At 50.5% G+C, this 18,688-nt stretch overlaps 1 protein-coding gene across 1 annotated transcript; it reads left to right on the forward strand.

Annotated features, from left to right (window-relative positions):
* Nucleotides 1-4,374: 4,374 nt before the first annotated feature.
* Nucleotides 4,375-17,962, forward strand: AMBP (alpha-1-microglobulin/bikunin precursor). Its single transcript, XM_060154544.1, has 10 exons — nt 4,375-4,491; nt 5,694-5,836; nt 7,404-7,480; nt 8,436-8,552; nt 9,030-9,131; nt 9,902-9,948; nt 15,369-15,450; nt 16,551-16,718; nt 17,045-17,218; nt 17,931-17,962. Exons 1-10 carry the CDS (start codon nt 4,375-4,377, stop codon nt 17,960-17,962), a joined length of 1,059 nt encoding a protein of 352 aa, XP_060010527.1.
* The last annotated feature ends 726 nt before the right edge of the window (nt 17,963-18,688 follow it).

An 18,688-nucleotide genomic window follows, 5' to 3' on the forward strand; every position in this document is an offset into this window, starting at 1 on the left:
AGCACTTTCACAAATGTCCCTCCTCCAGTGCTTACTTCAGCCCTGTCACGTGAGTTATTTTACCTTCATTTGGAGGCCCAGCTGAGGAAGATGAGGCCAGGGAGGGATAGGACTGCCCCACAGTCACCCAGCAAGTCACGAGGACCGGAACTCAAGTCTCTGGGTGGCCTGGCTCTTTGGGACAGGGGTGGGGAGTGAGGAACAAAGCCTAGACAGAGCTGGGCAGTGAGAAACACCCCTTCCCCATCACTGTCATGGCGTCCTGGTTGCTACCGCCTCCAGCTTCCCCATGAAGGGATGGGGCTGTGGCTCTGAGTCTGAGGGAACTGGGCAGGGTCAGGCACTGGGGCGAGGCCCGCAGCTGGATGCCTCCTCGTGAGGAGGCGAGGTCTCCCTGCCACCCTCTTCCACCATGAGCAGAGGAAGGCCCCAACCTTGACCACGTCCACCCCATGTCTTTGATGTCCCTGCTTGTCCAGTTGCTGGGTCCCAGTGTCGCGGCCCCTTCCTTCTTCCTGGCGAGCCTCTAGAGAGTTGCTTTCCTGGGCCTCCCACTTGCACTGCTTCCTCTCGCACCTTAGCCGATTTTAAAATCTGAAAGCACTTCTGTTTTTTTTTTTTTTGCAGTACGTGGGCCTCTCACTGTTGTGGCCTTTCCCGTTGTGGAGCACAGGCTCTGGACGCACAGGCTCAGCGGCCATGGCTCATGGGCCCAGCTGCTCCGCGGCATGTGGGATCTTCCCGGACCGGGGCACGAACCCGTGTCCCCTACATCGGCAGGCGGACTCTCAACCACTGTGCCACCAGGGAAGCCCTGAAAACACTTCTGAAAACTCTCTAGGGCTCCCCACATACTCTAGATAACAAGCAAGCCCCTTGACCTGGCGTCAGAGTCCTCCCTACTGGACCTCAGCCACCTCCCCAGCCTGGCTCTCCCCACGTGCCTCTGTCTCCCAAGCTGCAGACCTATGGTTTTGCTTGTTTGCTTGTTTTTGCATTCCAAACACACTTCTCTCTGCATCTTCCTCCACTAAGCCTTCGCAGCTGCTGTTCCCTCTGTCTGGAACACCCTCTCCTCCTCCAACCCCACCCTCGTCCCACGCATGCGCTTTTGTCTGGCTAATTTCTACTACTCAGGTCAAAGTCTCTCCCCTGGCCTCTGCTGCTTCCCCCATCACTGCAGGGACCATCCTGTCTTATTACCTTCTTCTCACTCCCCTGCCCCCCATCCTGGCAGGGAGAACTGGGGAGGCTGTCATGCTTTCCGTCCTACCTTCAGCACCAAGTATGGAGTGCATGTTTGGTGAATGAATGAATGGATGAGTAAATGATGGGGGAAAGCCTGGGCACTGGAGTCAGGCCTATTTGACCCCCACCTCGGCCCCAAGCTGGGTGACCTTGAACAAGTCCCATTCCTTCTCTGAGCCCCAGAGTGTTCACCTGAAACAGGCCTCTATTCCTTCCTGCACACTGGGCACCTCTGAGGCTCAGAGGCCTCTTGCACAGGCAGGACCTCACCCTCCCCTTGAAATGGTTCTGGGACCTGGCCAATTCCAGTGGACACTTGGACCCCTGGGTCCCCTAGGAGGACAGGGGCCCCAGAGCCTCGATCCTTCCACCCCGATGGCCAGAAGGGGAAGAGGGGTCAGCACCCTGGATCACTGCCGGCCTTCCATCCTTGGGCCCAGGGTTAATTTTTAAAAAGCAGCTCAAAGTCCAGGTGGGCTTTGGCAGAGTTTGCTCTCTCTGTTTGCTCTGGTTAATAATCTGAGGAGAGCAAACATCGCTGGAGGCGGGAGAAGAGATCAACATCCTGGGCCCATCCTACGGGCCTCTTCCCACCCCCCCCACCCCACTGCATCCCCCCACCCCCAGGAGAGGCTGTGTGGCTGGATGAGCAATCCTATCCAAAGGAGGCCGGGATTCTTCTACACCCCCGTGGGCCTTAGGCTTCCCCTGGGGCCAGTGGGGTTGACAGCCCTAATAACGTAGACCCTCTATGAAGATCGGTCGAGCCATCATGGTACACTGTAGGCAACCTTAGAAGGGTGGCGCTGCTCCTATTCATGATTCATTGTTATTTTTTCATTCTTATATCAGGTCTGGTCTCTCCAAAGACAGACCTCTTGAGACCATCACGCAGGTGAGGCAGTGGACTGTTTACAGAGCACTTTCACACACATCGCTCACTTGACCTCTTAGCAGACGCGTCAGGGATTGTTTTCTTCCATTTACAGGTGAGGAAAGTGGGCTTCAGAGAGGGAAGGCCATACCCAAAGTCATGCAGAGCGAGTCAAGCCTTCTGGCTGCCAGTTGTCTGCACCCCTCTTAATTCAGACTCTGCCTTCTTCCTACCACCACGAACCAAAGCATAAAAGCCTGCGAAACTTGGTGAACCAGAGGGAAGATAAGTGTTTCAGAAATCTAAGCCAAGATACTTGCTATGATTAAATTTGTCATATGGCTTTGAGCTTCCTGGCAGCCAAAGTGAAAAGGGAATGTCATCACTAGCCAAGCTGCCAGTGACAGAGCAGAGGAAACACATTCACTTATTATGACTAGAGACACACTTGTTCCTGATACTGGAAAGATGAATGTATTGACGACTCTTACAGAGGGACATGACTCACCAGTTGTTGGGGCAACTCTGTGGGGGAACTGCCAGATCCTCACATGAGCAGGGGTCTTTCTTGTGGACCTGCCTGTCTGAAGGGGTCATTCCCAGCTGTAGCAAGGAGGCTACTGTGTGTGTGGAATGTTCTGTGCCAAGGGCAGGGAGGAAATGAAGACAGAAGTTCTGACCACTGGAGAAGGGCTCTTCCTAGAGAGGGCCTGCAGTATCACTGGCAAGAGTTTGATCTATGGAGACAAACAGACCTGGGTTTTTAAAAAATTCCCATTTAAATATTTTAATGCAACGGATACTGTCTAGTTTCCTAAGGCTGCCATTAATGAACACCACAAACTGGGTGGTATAAACAACAGAAATGTATTTTCCTCACAGTTCTGGAGGTTACAAGTCCAATACCAAGTTGTCAGGAGGGCCGCATTCTTCCAGGAGGTTCCAGGGGAAAATCCTTCCTAGCTTCTGCCAGCAGCCCTTGGCTTACTGCTGCCTCATTCCAAGCTCTGCCTCGGTCTTCGCGTGGCCGTCTTCCTTGTGTGTCTGTGTGTCTCTGTATCAAAATCTTACCCACCCCCCAACTTTCTCTTATGAAGACATCAGTCCTTGGGTTTAGGTCCACCCTCCTCCAGTATGACCTCACCTGAACTAATTATGCAAATAAGGCCACAGTCTGAGGTCCCGGGTGCACATGAATTTGGGGGAGACACTATCCAACCTGTTACATACACATTCCGCTCTTACCATTGCCGGCTACTGTCCTAGTGCTTTACAAGCGTAACTCCATCAATCCTCGTGACAATGTTCTGAACCAGGAACTATTATCCCCATTTGCAGATGAGGGCACGGAGGCACTGAGAGGGAAAGTCACTCACCCAAGGCCACACAGCCAGTGAGCGGCACAGAAAGCAGTCTGGCTCCCGAGTCCACGCTCTCAGCCACCACCAGATGCTGCCTCTCCCAGCAATGCTGCTTCCCAGCTGGGAGACCCTAGGCAAGTCACTTTACCTCTTGGAGACTCAAACGCCCTACCTATAAAGGGGAGTAATAGCACCTACTTGACGAGGTTGTTGTGGGGATGATCAATTCCGTGGCCGGTGTGAAGTGCTGGTAGACAGCGGCACACGCAGGTGCTCACGGAATGGAAGCTGTGAACACCATCATCATCATTTCTACTATTATTTGCTAGGGCTGTGGGAAGCCACGGGTCAGAGAAGGAACTCTGGGGACAGGACGCCCGAGCTCTCGTCTCAGCTCTGCCACAGACCTCCCTATTGTCTCTGCTGAGTCACTTCCTCTCCCCGGGCCCCAGTTTTCTCATGTGAGAAATGGGCCAGTCAGGCTTGTCCTCCTGGCTCCCAGGTGGAACGACCCAGCGGGAAGGGCCAGGGGCTGCCCGTCTCTTCATCCCACCTGGGACAGGTGAGGAGTTTCTGGGGAAGCCTTCATGGGGCCTGAACCTAGCGCCCGGCTGCACCAGGACTGGGTTGCATTTGGCCAGCAGCTCCTCTGAAGCAGCCACCCTGGCCCCTCGGGACCCTGACCCCGGCCTGGGCACTACAAGGGATCGATTGGCCCTGGCCTTGGGGCCCTGATTGGTCCCGGCTGAACAGAGCAAACAGCAAGGTCATCTACAGCCACAGGCCCGTTCCCCAGCCCCAGTCCATAGCTGCCTCGTGCAGGCAGGTGGTGGCTCTCCTGTCCCCAGACGGAGCCCGTGAGTGACACCCCAGGCGGAGGAGCCCGGAGCCATGCAGAGTCTACGGGCCCTGCTCTTGCAGCTGACCGCCTGCCTGGCGGTGAGTGCCAGCCCTGTGACGACGTTGCCCGACGACATCCAAGTGCAGGAGAACTTCGACCTGTCTAGGGTAAGGCTGGCCTCTCTGGCAGCGATGACAGGGTGTCCGAGCGGCTGGGCCTTGCTGCGGAGGAGGGGCAAGTCCTAGGCCCCGGGCTCTCAGTCTCCGCATCTGGAACTCCACGCATGGGTCCCTCAGGGCCCTCGCTGCTGCCCAGACTCTCAGGGATCTGCTGAAGCTACAATTCTGCATGCACCGTTCTGTGGGCCTCCAGGCTGACATTCTGAGTCAAAGGTCCTCACGTCTGAACCTGCCCTCTCGGGTTCCCAGGGGAACCCATGCTCTGATTAGAACCCACCCAGAAAAGGCTCGGTGCCCACTGCTGCCCTGCAGCCCCCAGCAGCACCGAGGTTTTTGTGACCCTCCACCCCGCAGCCCTTCAACCTTCAAGTCCTCACCTCACTCGTAGCATCTCTGTTAGCCCGTCCTGGGTCCTCCGCCCTACGTGTGGGATTATGGGGAGATGAGAAGCACGACAGAGGTCAGGCTGGTGGGATTAAGAGGCCCAGGCAGGGCGCTGTGTGTGGGGAGTCTGCCCTCCGGCCCCAGCTCTGCCCGAGGCGCTGGGTGACCTTGAACGGGGCCTGCCCCTCTACCACCATCCTGGGTTCCGTCAGACCCTTGTAGCCGTGCTGGCCTGAGGACTTTGCTTATGTTCAGGGATGAGGAAGGTTGTGGAGGAGAGGCGTGAGGAGAGGGCCTCTGGTGGTCAGGGATGGCGAAAGGTCTGCGGGGACCTGAGGGCCCTTTCAGGAGAAAGAGGCGGCAGGCTTGCCCTGGGTCAGACGCAGCTTAGGGAAAGGAGATACTTTCTGACACGGAGGTATGGGCTGTGTGCAAGGTGGTGAGCAACCTGTCCCCAGAGGAGTAGAAGACAGGACTCCTGCTTTTGGGGAGCGGTGGTGGATGATGACCTTAAGGCTTGGAGATTTGGACCCCGTCCAGGTGAGCAGCCCAGATCCTACATCTCAGCAGAGTCAGGCCCTCTGCCAGCGAGGTGGGGTCCACCTGCACATCTCCGTCCTAAGCTGGCCGCGATGCCTGGAGTTCCTCCATCAGGGCTCCACCCTCCCTGGAAGCCCTGTAGCCTCCAATTACCTGTAAGACAAGGATGATCACTTAGGAGAAGTCACTGAGAGGAGGGAGGGGGACAGATATCCTCCAAATCTTCCTCGAGGTCCAGATCCTCAGAGCTTGTGGCTGCCTCCTAGATCTACGGGAAATGGTTCCACGTGGCCGTGGGTTCCACCTGCCCGTGGCTGAAGAGGTTCAAGGACAAGATGACCATGAGCTCGCTGGTGCTGGGAGAGGGAGCAACGGACAGGGAGATCAGCGTGACTAATACTCACTGGCGGTGAGTGGGGACCCACCTCCACCCCACCCCCTGCCCTGGCTTCAGTCACCACCCCATCCTAGAAAGTGACAGGTCTCCACTTCCAGCCAGGACTCGGCCCTGAGCTCCAGACCTCTCTGCTGCCCTCCACCAGGGCAGCCCTTTCTAGTTGTCCCACCTCCACCTCAAGGGCAACGCCCCCAACACTGTGCCTGCTTTCCAACCTGCTCTTTCTCCTTGGGTGCCCTTAGCTCAGTAAGGGCCCTTCTCCCCCGCCACCATCTTGGAAAGCTGGGTGGGAGGCGGCTGTCCTAGACTCCTCTTTCCACTGCCACGGCCATTCGATCCATCATCAAGCCCTGTCCCTGCCCTTCCTAAATCCCTCCAGTCTGTTCACTTGTCTCCTCTTCACCGCCACCACCCTGGACCAAGCCACCACCCTTTCTTTCCTGGTTGTCTACAGTAGCCTCTCTACACTTCTCCCCACCTCTAATCGCCAACTTTCCATCCAATCCTTTCGTCACCCAGCAACCAGAAAGACCTTTCAAAAACTCAAATCTGCTTAAACCTTTCCAGAGCTCCCTGTTGCCCTTGGGAATAAAATTCAACTCTTCAACGTGGCCTTTCAGCACCCCCTGCCCCCGACCCCCAAGCACTCACTGTTCCCTGCCCCACTTTCTGCCATGTACTCTGTGACCCACCCAAGTGGACCTTCTTTCAGTCCCTGGAACCCTCCATCCTCTGGACCTTTGCATTGGATGTTTCTTCTATCCGAAAACCTCTCCCCACCTCCCTGCGCTAATTCCTATGGATCCTTCAGGACTCAGGTTCTTTGTCGCTTCCTCCAGGAAGTCCTCCCTGACTCCCCCCAACCCAGGTTGAGGTTACATGCCTTCTTCTGTGTTCTCGGAGCACCTCGGGCTCCACCCCGCCCCTTGTGGCAATTCTCACACTGACTGTATCTGCCCCTGGCCTGCCCACCCACCTCACTCAATTATAAGCTCCATGAGGGGACAGGGTCTGTCCTGCCCTCCTCTGTATCCCCAGCATGTAGCACAGTGCCTGGCACATAGATGCTGCTCATTAAATATTAACAAGATAAATAATAATCATAGTAACAATAATACCTAATAAGTGCATAGTGTTTACTCTAAGCTTTTTGCATATAATATCTCAGTTGATCCTCACAGCCACCATGTGAGGTAGAAGCTATCATTATCCCCATTTCTCAGATGAGGAAAATGAGAGAGACAAAAAGTAATACATGAATTAATGTGTTAATTCATCATTCTGACTTCATGGTGCCTAAGTCTGATGTGCAGATGTGCTTAAGGAAGTTGATTTTTAGTGCTGGGTTTACCAACAGGTTAGCATGGATTAGTTCCTTTTTTTCTCTGTCCCTCTGTTCCCGCATGTGAAATTTGTGTCTCCCAGGGCTGGTGTGAGAATTAAACCAGATATTTGGAAATGTTACTTTCCAAATTAAAAAAAAAAAAAAAGGCATTTAGAAGGACCCTGCAGGAGAGTGGGGTGTCAGGACCATGGTCTCTGCCGGAAGTTACCTTCCTTTTGGTTTGTTCATTTCCAGGAAAGGTGTCTGTGAGGCGATCTCTGGGGCTTATGAGAAAACAGGCACTGACGGAAAGTTCTTCTATCACAAACCCAGTAAGTTGAGTCAAAGGAGACATCTACAGTTCCCTCCTTTGCTAAAAGATACCTGATGTCTTAAGCTCTCTTTCCTTCTGCCTCAGCCCTCTCTGCCCCTACAACGTTTCCTCCCACTTTTCTGCAGTCATCTAGCCTCCCTCCAAATTTCCCCCTCCTTCTCCTTCTCTCTCTCCTTCTTTCTTTTTCTCTCTCTATCCCTCCCCCCGCCCCTGCCCTGCCATGCACGTGCTCATCCAGAATTTGAGTGATGGTGCTGAATGCTAAGGATAACATCAAGATTTCATCAGTCCTCGTGTTAGGCACCTGCAGTCAGCTGATAAAAATTTGCTAGGCATCAACCATATACAGTGTGTATGGTGCCAAGTGACAGAGGGACTTGGACATGAATTTAATCATTAATCCAGCAGATGTTTACTGAATTTGGTCTATGCATCAAATAATCATGTCAGGGGTTGAACGTTTGGGGTTGGATAAATAAATGAGTGAGAGAATTAAAAAATGGTAAGTGAATATAAATATGATGGTAGATTAGTGGGGTAGTCAATCAATCATTTAATAGATAAATTGATGGATTAATGGATGGAGGAAAGAAGGAAGGAAAGAGGGAGGGAAGGGAGGAAGGAAAGAAGGAAAGAAAGAAAGAAAGAGAATGAAAGAAAAAGAAAAAGAAAGAAAGAGAAAAAGAAGGAAAAAGAAAATGGATGAATTTATGGATTGATATATGATGAGGATGGATGGATGGATGGAATGATGGGGGTTGAATTAATGATGAATATATGGAGGAGATGGATGGATGGAGAGGGAGAGAGTGAAGACGGATAATAAATATATGGAAGGGATGGGTGAACAGAAGGATGGATGAATAGATGATGTGTGGGTGAATAGGTGAAGGATCTCAGGCTAGAAACCTTCTGACCACTGATCTTTTTGTCTTCCTGAATCTTCCATGCAGAATGGAACATCACCATGGAGTCCTATGTGGTCCACACCAACTATGATGAGTATGCCATTTTTCTGACCAAGAAATTCAGCCGCCGCCATGGACCCACCATTACTGCCAAGCTCTATGGTAAAGGCCTGGAACATGATACACTCGTTGGAGCTGGGCGTGGGAGGAGACCCGGGATTTAGGGAAATGGAGTGGGGAAGAGCAGGGAGTTTTGCTTTTTCCTTCTGACAAAACTCCAGTTAAGGGAAGGTGAAAACATTTACTCTCCCTAGAGGAGGTAGAGCTCAGTCTCCCATTTGAGGTAGAATCCTCTTCTTTTGATCTTGAAAATTCCAGAGAATTCCAGAGCCTTCGGGTTCTTAAAAGAACCAGTGGAAAGAGAGCTGTGTGGGGAGTTGGGAGACCCAGATGGGGAGCCTGGGAGGGACACCTCATCCTCTTCTGGGGCTGAGGTTTCCATAAGGGTATCGAAGAGATGGAATTGGGCCAACAGTTTTCAAACTTCCCCTAAATGAAACTCCCTGGGCAAAATAACCTCAGGCCCTGACGGCCCAGGTACCTGTGGTTCTAGGAGTCTCCCCTGCTTCCTACTTGCAGGACGGGAGCCACAGCTTCGGGAAACCCTGCTGGAGCAGTTCAGGGAAGTTGCCCTGGGTGTGGGCATCCCTGAGGACTCCATCTTCAGGATGCCCGACAGAGGTAAGTGACACCTCCACCCCACCTCCCATTTCTGATACCCGTCTTATCCTTCACGACCCCCAGAGCACATCTTCCCAGTCCCTGGGTCTTTCCCATAACCCTCTGAGATAAGCTGAGCTATGATCCCCCTCCCCTCTTTATAGAACAGGCAGCTCAGGCCTCTGGATTTGCTCCAAGTCGCACAGAGCGTACCTGGCGAAGCTGAGAGTAGACCCAATTCAGCGTTCCCTCTGCTGCCACCTGTCTAAGTTTGGTTATAGCCAGAATCCATGGCTACCTCTTGGGAGGCAATAGAGTGTTGGGGTTAGGAGCCTGGGCTCTGGAGTTAGAGCACCAAGGTTCAGATTGAGCTGGGTGGCTTCTGGCTGGTCACCCTTCCAGAGCCTCATTTCCTCATCTGTAAAATGGGGATAATAATGCCTCCTTTAGAAGTTGCTGTGAGGAGTCAATGAAATAAAGCAATTAAATACAATAGCGCCGCACTTGGTGTCTAGCAAGTGCTCAATAGATATCAACCGTGAAATGCTGGTTGTGGGTGGAGACGATGCAGGTTGTGACAGTGGTGCAGCCACCAGTCTATCACTTTTCCAGCAAATGACCTGCAGCAAGCCATGGGGGTGGAGCCATCCATGAAGTGGGCTAATGCACAAGACAGGTCCCAGCGCACGTCCCGCCTGGCACGTAGTCGTTAGCTCTATGGAACAAACAAAGCCTGTCTGGGTCTGGGATGTCTGGGTCTCATTCCCTCTCTCTCCTGTCCTCTGCCCTAGGTGAGTGTGTCCCTGGGGAGCAGGAACCAGCGCCCACTCCACTCTCGGTGAGTACCTCTGCCCCCCACCACATTCCCACCCTGCCCACTTAGGCCCTGCTGTGCTGGTAGGTGGGGTCGTTGAGAGAAGGCAGTGATGGGTATGTTCTGCCATTGGGCTAACTGCTGCCCCATCTGGATGTCACTTTCCTCATCTGTGAAACGGGGTAATTACCTTTACCTTCCAGGTGTTAGAATCCAGTGACATGTTAGAAAAGGTCTTAGCATAATGCCTAAAAGCAGTGACATACTCAATAATGAGATAATGATACTCGATACGCAATAAATGAAAATAAAGTCAATTGATCCCCCCAAAACGCAAATCCGAGAGCAAAGCAGCTTCTCAAACCAGTGACTCTCCTGTGCTGACTTTTGATTTGCGGGGCTTCCTTCTTCTGTTTTATTTTCCTGCCTTTTGCCATATTAAGTCTTCATTCTTTCTTTCTCTGATTATTTGGAAATTATATACCCTAATTTAGTCTACTGCTGTGTGTGTATATATCTATATATGTGTATGTGTATATAAGTACATATATACATGTAATATTTATTTTAGAAACATATTCTTGAAAATTTGAAAAAATACAATAATGTCCTTATTCCTACATAGAATTAACACTGCTAACATATTATTTGTTTGCTTACATATTTTTTAGAAAAAAATTACCATTGTTATTATAAAACTAACATACGATCAATATAAAGAATCAAAACAGTGCAGCATAAAGGTATAAAAAATAAGTTTTAAAAAATTCCACCACCCAACACCTACCAGCAGTCACATTACTCCGGTAATTTGACCTGCATACACCTGGAGAGGGGCAGATAGAAGGAAGGTTGGATAGATAGAGGAACAGATTTAAATATGCTATTATTAAATGGAATTACATTACAGATGCTATTTCTAAATTTTAAAAGGCATTCCTTGTAGTTTTACTCGAATTTAAAAGGGCCCTGGGGAATTCCCTGGTGGTCTAGTGGTTAGGACTCCACACTTCCACTGCAGGGGACCCGGGTTCGATCCCTGGTCAGGGAACTAAGATCCCGCAAGCCGTGCGGAATGACAGGGGAAAAAAAGCCCTGAAGTTTGAAGGTTTTAAAAAAAACTTCAAATAAATATTTATTATCCACAAGAGATTTACTCCTTAAAGAATGCTCTAGATAAAGTCAAGGTTATGAACTAATATTTAAGAGGCTGGCATCGCTATGTATACTTTTAGAGAATATCTGCTGTTTGCAGGATTTGGAAGACAGACATCCTCACTCCCAAACTTGGTTCCATCTTCTCTTCCCTTTTGCTTTTACGTTGTCCAGACTGATACCATCCCCATTCTGCTCTGTCACCACGATTCCCAGACATCTAGTAATAGTTCTATATTTTAGTGGAGTCTACATTCACCCTTAGTGAATATAACACAGCTTCTCCATTCCTGAGTTATTCTTTCTATTAATCTCTTAGCGCCATTTTTTTTTACCAAGTGCTGTTTTCAAGGAAGGTTCATGGGTGTTTTAATCCCAGAATTCTTCCCTGTTTGAGAATGTCTGCCCATTTCCTTCCTCCTTGAAGGGTATTTCGCTTGAGTGTCAAATTCTAAGGTCATGTTTTCTGTCCCTCAGAAGCTTTGTGTGCACTGCTCCATTGTTCTTCCACACTGATGACCGCGGCAGGGAAGCCTGAGGCCAGCCTGATATTTCTTCTCCTTGGAAGCAATTTGTTTCTTCTGCTCAGATGCCTGGACAGACTTTCTCCTTGATAAGAAGTCAGCATCTTAACAAGGACATGTCTTGGGGTTGAGAGTCTATATCAAAACTTCCTGGAATACACCGTGCTCTTTCCATCCACAGATGACATTTCTACTGTATTTCAGGAAGCTCTCTCTCATGATATGGAATTCATATTCTGTTCGCTTTGCTGAGTTTTGCCATCTGGCGAACACTTGTTCTCTCATCCTGGAGCATCTTTATCCTCCATCATGCACTAGCTTTTCTCAAATTGCTTTTATTTGCATCCACTGGGACTGTCTCGTCTATGACAATCTTCTGTTTAGCAGCATCTATTCTTTCTGCTCCTCACTATTCCTAATTTATTCACGAGCCCTGAACCGATGTTGTTTTGCTTCTCAATTTGTTTATTTAGGCCTGGGTTCTCTCTTCGTCTCATTCTGTCAGCGTTTACCATTTCATCTTTGAATCTTGTCTTAATACGTGCATGTTCTTATTATGTAATTCCATAACTTGAGGCCAAAGAGGGATTTCCTTCTGCTTCTTGAGTTATGTTTTCTTCTAGGTTGGGTTCCCTACATCAACATACATGGACGGAAGAGACAAAGGGAAGATTGGGCAGAGGCAGAAGGAGAGCTGCAGGGCAGTCACAACAATGGCTCAACCAACCCTATAGGGAGCTCTGGAACCAGGACCACCCTTGGGAGTTGTCCCATGATGGGGCCAAGGGACGGAGCCTTAATACCCTACGTTGATCAGTCTGGGAAGGGAGCATGACCTTGAATGAGAGGGCTCCCTTAGCTGAGGTGGTCTCCAACAGGGGCTGACAGTGGGTAGCTGGGAATATAAATCCATTGCTGATGGGAGGACTTGGCAGTTCACGGCCATGTCCACCACTGGACTCTTGGGCTGTTTCTCTAGCTCAGGCTACTTCTTCATTCATTTCTGAAGTGGGTCTGCATAGCTTCTGTATCACTTCTTTTTCTCTGACTCCTGCTTAGTCCGTTTTAGATAGACTTTCTGTTTATTCTGATACGGTGGCGTGGAGGTTCCTTTTATTCCTTGGCTCTCTTCCTGCAAATATAAGCTTAGTCCCCTCCCACCCGAACTTAGAGTAAGGGCTGGGTTTTTTGTGTTCCATCCACTTTTCTGAAGTCCAGAGCTGGTTGGAATACACTCGCTTTGCATTCTCTCTGGAAGGACTGATAAATACCCTATGGGGATTCGTTCCACCTAGTCGGGGCTGGCAGCAAGGTACATCTGCCCCCAGTGACATGCCCTGGAGCATTGACTGTGTAGCCCCAGAACCTTCCCTTAGGAAGAGTCAGGCTCTATTTTCCTCTTTTTTCCCCAGAAGTCATTTTCACCACTCCTCTACCAGAAGAGGAAGAAGATAGGGTTCCCCACAGTTTTCTTCTCTCAGGACTTGGGAGTATTAGGGAGAGCTATCAGAAATTTGATGCCTTGCCAGGACTGGGAGTTGGAGGGCAGGTCAGGAGCTGAACCTTGCTGACCTTCCTGTTCAGCTCCAGATCAGTGGATCGAGAGCTTTAGTTTTTCCTTCAAATTGTGCCCCTTTCCTCATTTCAGTGGTGTTGAGCAATACTTGGGGGCTGGGATTTCTGAATTCATTCTTTGCTGATGGCTCGGTATTGGAGAGGGTTGAGGGAAATTTCTATCTGCCATCTTAATCCAGATCTCAGCTGAATCTGTGCTTCTTCATCCATGTCAAGAATGAAACAATAGGGTTTCCCTGGTGGCGCAGTGGTTGAGAGTCTGCCTGCCAATGCAGGGGACACGGGTTCGTGCCCTGGTCCGGGAAGATCCCACATGCTGTGGAGCGGCTGGGCCCGTGAGCCACGGCCGCTGAGCCTGCGCGTCCAGAGCCTGTGCTCCGCAACGGGAGAGGCCACGACAGTGAGAGGCCCGCGTACCACACACACACACAAAAAAGAATGAAACAATAACTGATGACTTCTCTTGCAAAAGAGAGAAAGGCAGCTTACTTTTTATTTCTTCCTTCCAGGCTTCCCACATCCTCATTTTTGTGGATATAATCTGAGATTGATGTTTATATTTTCCACCTTTTGTCTGGAGAATTACTTTTAACATTTACATTAAGTTGAATGACGATTTTAACAACAATTTAACCTCAACTCTCTATTTTACTGGCTTTCTAGTTTACCATCATTTCTTTTCTACCACATCATGCATCTTCTTGTATTTAGGTTCCCTTCTCAAGTGTTGGGAATATTTCTGTAAGTAACTTTTTTCTGGAAAGGTACATGGTGGAGAACTACAGGATCTTTGCATGCCTGAGAATATCTTTCTGTGTTTATATCACATGATCAACAGCCTGGTTGAGTGGAGAATCCCTGGGTTACAACCTTTACCCTCTTACAACCTTTAGATATTGCTCTGTCGCTTCTGTTATTAAATGCTCTCGTTTACTCTGAGGGCCACTACTAGGCTCTTTATCCTTTGTCTCTAGGAAATGTCGAGATAGGACTCTTCATTAATTTTCTCTCTTTCCCTTTGAGCCCTTATAATTGAACAACTCAAGTCTATTCAACTTGGAAAACTTTTCTTCTATTATTTCTATATTGTTTGCCTCTCCTTCTAGAATTCCTATTCTGTGAGTTTATTTCTCATAATCTTTAAACTGCAGTTTATTATCCCTACGGTGTGGTTAAATTTAACAAAATCCTTTTCACCTCCCGTAACTCTCTACTTCTCCCATATTATTCATCTGCATAACTGTGGGCTCCTGTTAACGTTGATGCGATGCCATCTCGAATTTCATTGATGGTTTTAGTTTTCTTCTGTTTCTTACCTACACCCTGTGTTTAGTGGAGATATTTCTCCAGCTCAGTGTGATTCTTCTGAGCAGTTGCATTATTTAATTCGTTCCATGATTTTTCTCTTTTCCTTCATCCTCACCAAGGAAGACCTATGTGCAACCAGCTTGAGATGGGTTCTGGTAGACAGTGGGAGTCCCTGATCACAGCTTCAGGTGCACCTTCAAAGGAGAAGGGAAAAGTTGAAGGTTACTATAGTTTTACCTTTTCAGATTCCAGGTCTCACCTGTGGGAAAGAAGACTGCCTGATGGCCGGCAGTGTCCCTGCTCATCCTTCTGTAATTGTCCCGGGACTGTGCCTCAGTGGACTCTACTCCCAGAGATCCTTTTGACAGCTTTGGCAGCCTGCCCTGCTCTGCAGTCCCCACCCCCATCCCCATATCTAGGAGTATTAGGGTCAATCTCGGGGTCCCTTCTTACTCTCCACATGACTTTTCCGCTGTAAGCAGTTAACGATGGTCTGGTCAGCCCTTCCTGCAAGTCACTCCTGCTCCCACTCCCTTGTGTAGAAATGCCTTTTAGTTTCTAGTATGGGAATGCTGCTCTTCCCTGGTTCCCAACTCTGGGTTAGGTTTCTTTTCCATTATTATATTCCTCTGGGCATTTCAGCTGGAAGCTGGATATGTAGGTATTGTTCTGATTTGTCATTTCAGAGCAGAAATCTATCTTGTGATGCCTATTCTGGAATTCAGGTTGAAGCTTTTGGGAAAACAGGCCATTAACCAATCTAGTAGTGTTTCTGTCTACACCCTGATCCCCAAAGCAAGTGGTTTGTTTATATATTCCAGGGGTAAAGGGGAGCAGCAGTGGCTAGATCCCTGCAACAGCTTCTTCTCTTTCTTCCCCCAGAGAGCCCGGCGGGCTGTTCTGCCCCAGGAAGAGGAAGGATCAGGGGCTGGACAACTAGTAACTGATTTCGTCAAGAAAGAAGGTGATGATCACCCCCCTTTTTTTAACCCCCTTCTGCCACACTCCAGAGAGGAAGGGTCCACAGTTGGCTCACCCCAGCTGCCCTCATCACCGTGAAGTCTTTCTTATTTTTCTGCTAGAATCAAGGACTGAGCCTAGAAAGGGCAAATCCAGTACTCTGCCCTGGGCCAGCGGTTATGGGGGAAGAGAGAGGAGTGTAAGGCATGGTCCCTGAGCTTAGCAAGTCTCAGCTCCACGATGAGAAGCGAGTTCTTGGCTTGACTGTATCACTAGGTAGCCTCCTAGACATGGCTTTCTCATCTGTACAATGGGATAACAGCCTGCTGAGCTGCCCTTCAGGGCTCGTGGGGGAGCACATGGGCAAGAACGTGAGAATGCCTTTTGTGACTGATAAAATGATCACTCTCCAAATCTCTCAGCAAACACTGAACCCCGACCCTGCTCCACCGCAGACTCTGTGCTGGGCATTGGGGTCACGGGGACGAACCACCATCTTTTTGGACCTTCTGGTCTAGTAGAGGAGGCAGTCAAGGAAGAAAGTGAGGGACCCAAAAGGGAGGGTCAGCTAAAAGGCTGGGGGAGTTCAGAAAATGGAGGACGAGGTGATCAAGGAGGACTTCCTGGATGAAGGGGAATTCATGCTGTGTCCAGGTATGGTTTTAGGAAGGAAGGCATTCTGGCATTCTAGGGGCAGGAATGACGAGAGCAAAGGCATGGGGGTGGGACATAAGGCAGAGGTCAGGCTGGCTGGCATGGGTGCTGGTGAATGTATCATCAACTACTATCCTTACCGAGTCTTTGGGCAGACAAGACCAACACAGGGGATGTTGGGTCTCTGGGTCGTTGGTAACTCCCCATGTTATGGAATGGAATGAGCATGGGTTTTTGGAATCCAGCAAATATGGCTTTGAATTTCAGCTCTATGTAACTCTGGGCAAGTCACTTTACCTCTCAGGGAGTCAATTTCCTTACCTTTAAAGTGAATTGAGAATCGTTCCTCTTAATGCAGAGATGAAAACTAAATGAGATGATACCTGTTAAAGTATCCGGCCCGGTGACAGGTACACAGTCAGTGAGCACTGCTGTTCTGCCCCTCCCCAGATTCCTGCCAGCTGGGCTACTCACAAGGTCCTTGCCTGGGGATGATTCAGAGGTATTTCTATAACGGCTCATCCATGGCCTGCGAGACCTTCCACTATGGTGGCTGCATGGGGAACGGCAACAACTTTGTCTCAGAGAAGGAGTGTCTGCAGACCTGCCGGACCGTGGGTGAGTGTGGCCCCACCTCTCCACCTCCCCCTGCACCCCCCAACCCTGTCCTTCAGACAGACCACCTGCCCATTGAACAGGTAGCTAAGAGAGGATGCTCCAGTGGTGGAATTCCAGGGCAAGTTTCCTGAAGTCATAGGAATCGCACACTTGGGTATGGGTGACCCTCGGCACGTATGCCTTCTTGTGGTCCCATTTCTCAATCTATAAAAAGGGGTCCAGGTGTTGTGGATGAGCAGGGTCCCTGGCTCAGGCCCTTTGATGGGGGTCTTAGGTCAGCGATCCTAAGGACTTCCAATGCTCTGCACCTCCCTCCCCCTCCACAGAGGCCTGCAATCTCCCCATAGTCCCTGGCCCCTGCCGAGGCTCCACCCAGCTCTGGGCATTTGATGCTGCCAAGGGGAAGTGCGTCCTCTTCATCTACGGGGGCTGCAAGGGCAACAGCAACCAGTTCTACTCAGAGAAGGAGTGCAAGGAGTACTGTGGCATCCCTGGTGAAGGTAGGAGGCCCGACAATGCCAGGCTGGGCCTGGGGGATATCGGGGTCCAGGTGGGGGAGCCCTGGTAGGAGGTGAGGGTCTGGAAAGCTGAGTTCTGTACTCTGTATCAGGTGACCAGCCCAGCCACTCTCTGGGCCTCAGTTTCCCACCTGTAAAATGGGGCCAAGCCTGAGGCCTTGCCCCAGCTGGGATGGGGCATCTGGGCCCAGGCAGAGGGAAGGCAGGACATGAGTGGGGCAGAACTGGGCTCCAATCCCGGCATTGCCACATTTGGGCTGGCCACACTGAGTGTCAGTTTGAGCCTCAGTTTCCTCTTTTGTAAAATGGGACAAAGTACCTACTTCACAGAGCCTCGCACGGTCCACATCCACCTAGCGGCAGCCGTTACTAATAATGGTGGTGATGCTATAATGATAACAGGAATAGCATTCCAGGGAACAGCAGCCGTTAAAGATTTCTGTGCCTTATCTCCCCACTGGGAAAATGGTACCTAAGGTAAATCAGGAGGCAAAAAATCAGATCATTCCGTGGAACGCACTCTGGAGATAATCGAGTCACTCTGCAAGCGGAAGTTTCTGGCCTCGGGCTCCGGCTTAAGCTCAGCCCAAGCTGCCGTCCCTCCTCTATGAGGCATCCCCATCCCCTGACCGTCCCCACCCACAGACCCCTGGACGACCCCACACCTACTCCCCGAGCCTCTCTGTGTCCACAGGGGAGGAGGAGTTGCTGCGCTTCTCCAGCTGAGCGGCCCACAGGCCAGAGGTCCACAGGCCACAGGGAGCGCGAGGGCCAGTGTCTGCCCCAGGGTCCCGCGGCAGGTTCCAATAAAAAGCAAATTGTAGACTCCTGAAATTCCATGTCCTGACGATTCATCACGAAGTATAATGAGATGGGGGGAGGGGAGGGGGAGACAAGCTGGGGAGCGGGCATGAGTAACCCAGCTTTCCCCACATGTGAAAAATGTATGTGTTGGCAATGTATAGAGCCATCTTCAGGACATGAAATTGGCTATGCAAATTATAAAACATAAATCACAGCTCTGTATAAAATGGGACTGTTTTGTCTTAATAAAGCTAGAAGAGAAAAGAGGGGGAAACTCTGGGTACTTGTTTCTGGGAGGGGTTTCACAGGGCTCATCAGAGACCCAGGGTCAGAAGAAATCACCGTGCCCTAGTGTGTGCCCAACTGGGTCTGGGCAAATGCCCCACGAGCGCCTGAAAGGATTCCCCTGTCCTTGGCCGCCCAGAACCCCACGCCAGCGTTTACTTTGCTCACAGCTGCATCCCCAGCAGTAGCTGCCAGGGGCTGGAAGGCCTCGGGCTGTTTCTCCACAAGGGTCCTGGAGATCCCATCTCCTGGGATCCTTGCTCTGGCCCTTTGCCCTGGAAGAATGGTCACCGCGCTTTGCACTGTGCCCAGAACAACCAGCTGGCCCTGGACCGGAGCTGAAAGCCCTGGGTCTGGCCCGGC

This window comes from Lagenorhynchus albirostris, chromosome 7, assembly GCF_949774975.1.
Source record: "Lagenorhynchus albirostris chromosome 7, mLagAlb1.1, whole genome shotgun sequence".
NCBI classification, from domain to species: domain Eukaryota; kingdom Metazoa; phylum Chordata; class Mammalia; order Artiodactyla; family Delphinidae; genus Lagenorhynchus; species Lagenorhynchus albirostris.

Excerpts from the sequence above, each read along its gene's own strand:
- AMBP (XM_060154544.1), top strand. The coding sequence starts at position 4,375 with ATGCAGAGTCTACGGGCCCTGCTCTTGCAGCTGACCGCCTGCCTGGCG. Across the intron at positions 15,451-16,550 it reads TGATTTCGTCAAGAAAGAAG|ATTCCTGCCAGCTGGGCTAC; the intron begins GTGATGATCACC and ends GCCCCTCCCCAG. Across the intron at positions 17,219-17,930 it reads CTGTGGCATCCCTGGTGAAG|GGGAGGAGGAGTTGCTGCGC; the intron begins GTAGGAGGCCCG and ends CTGTGTCCACAG.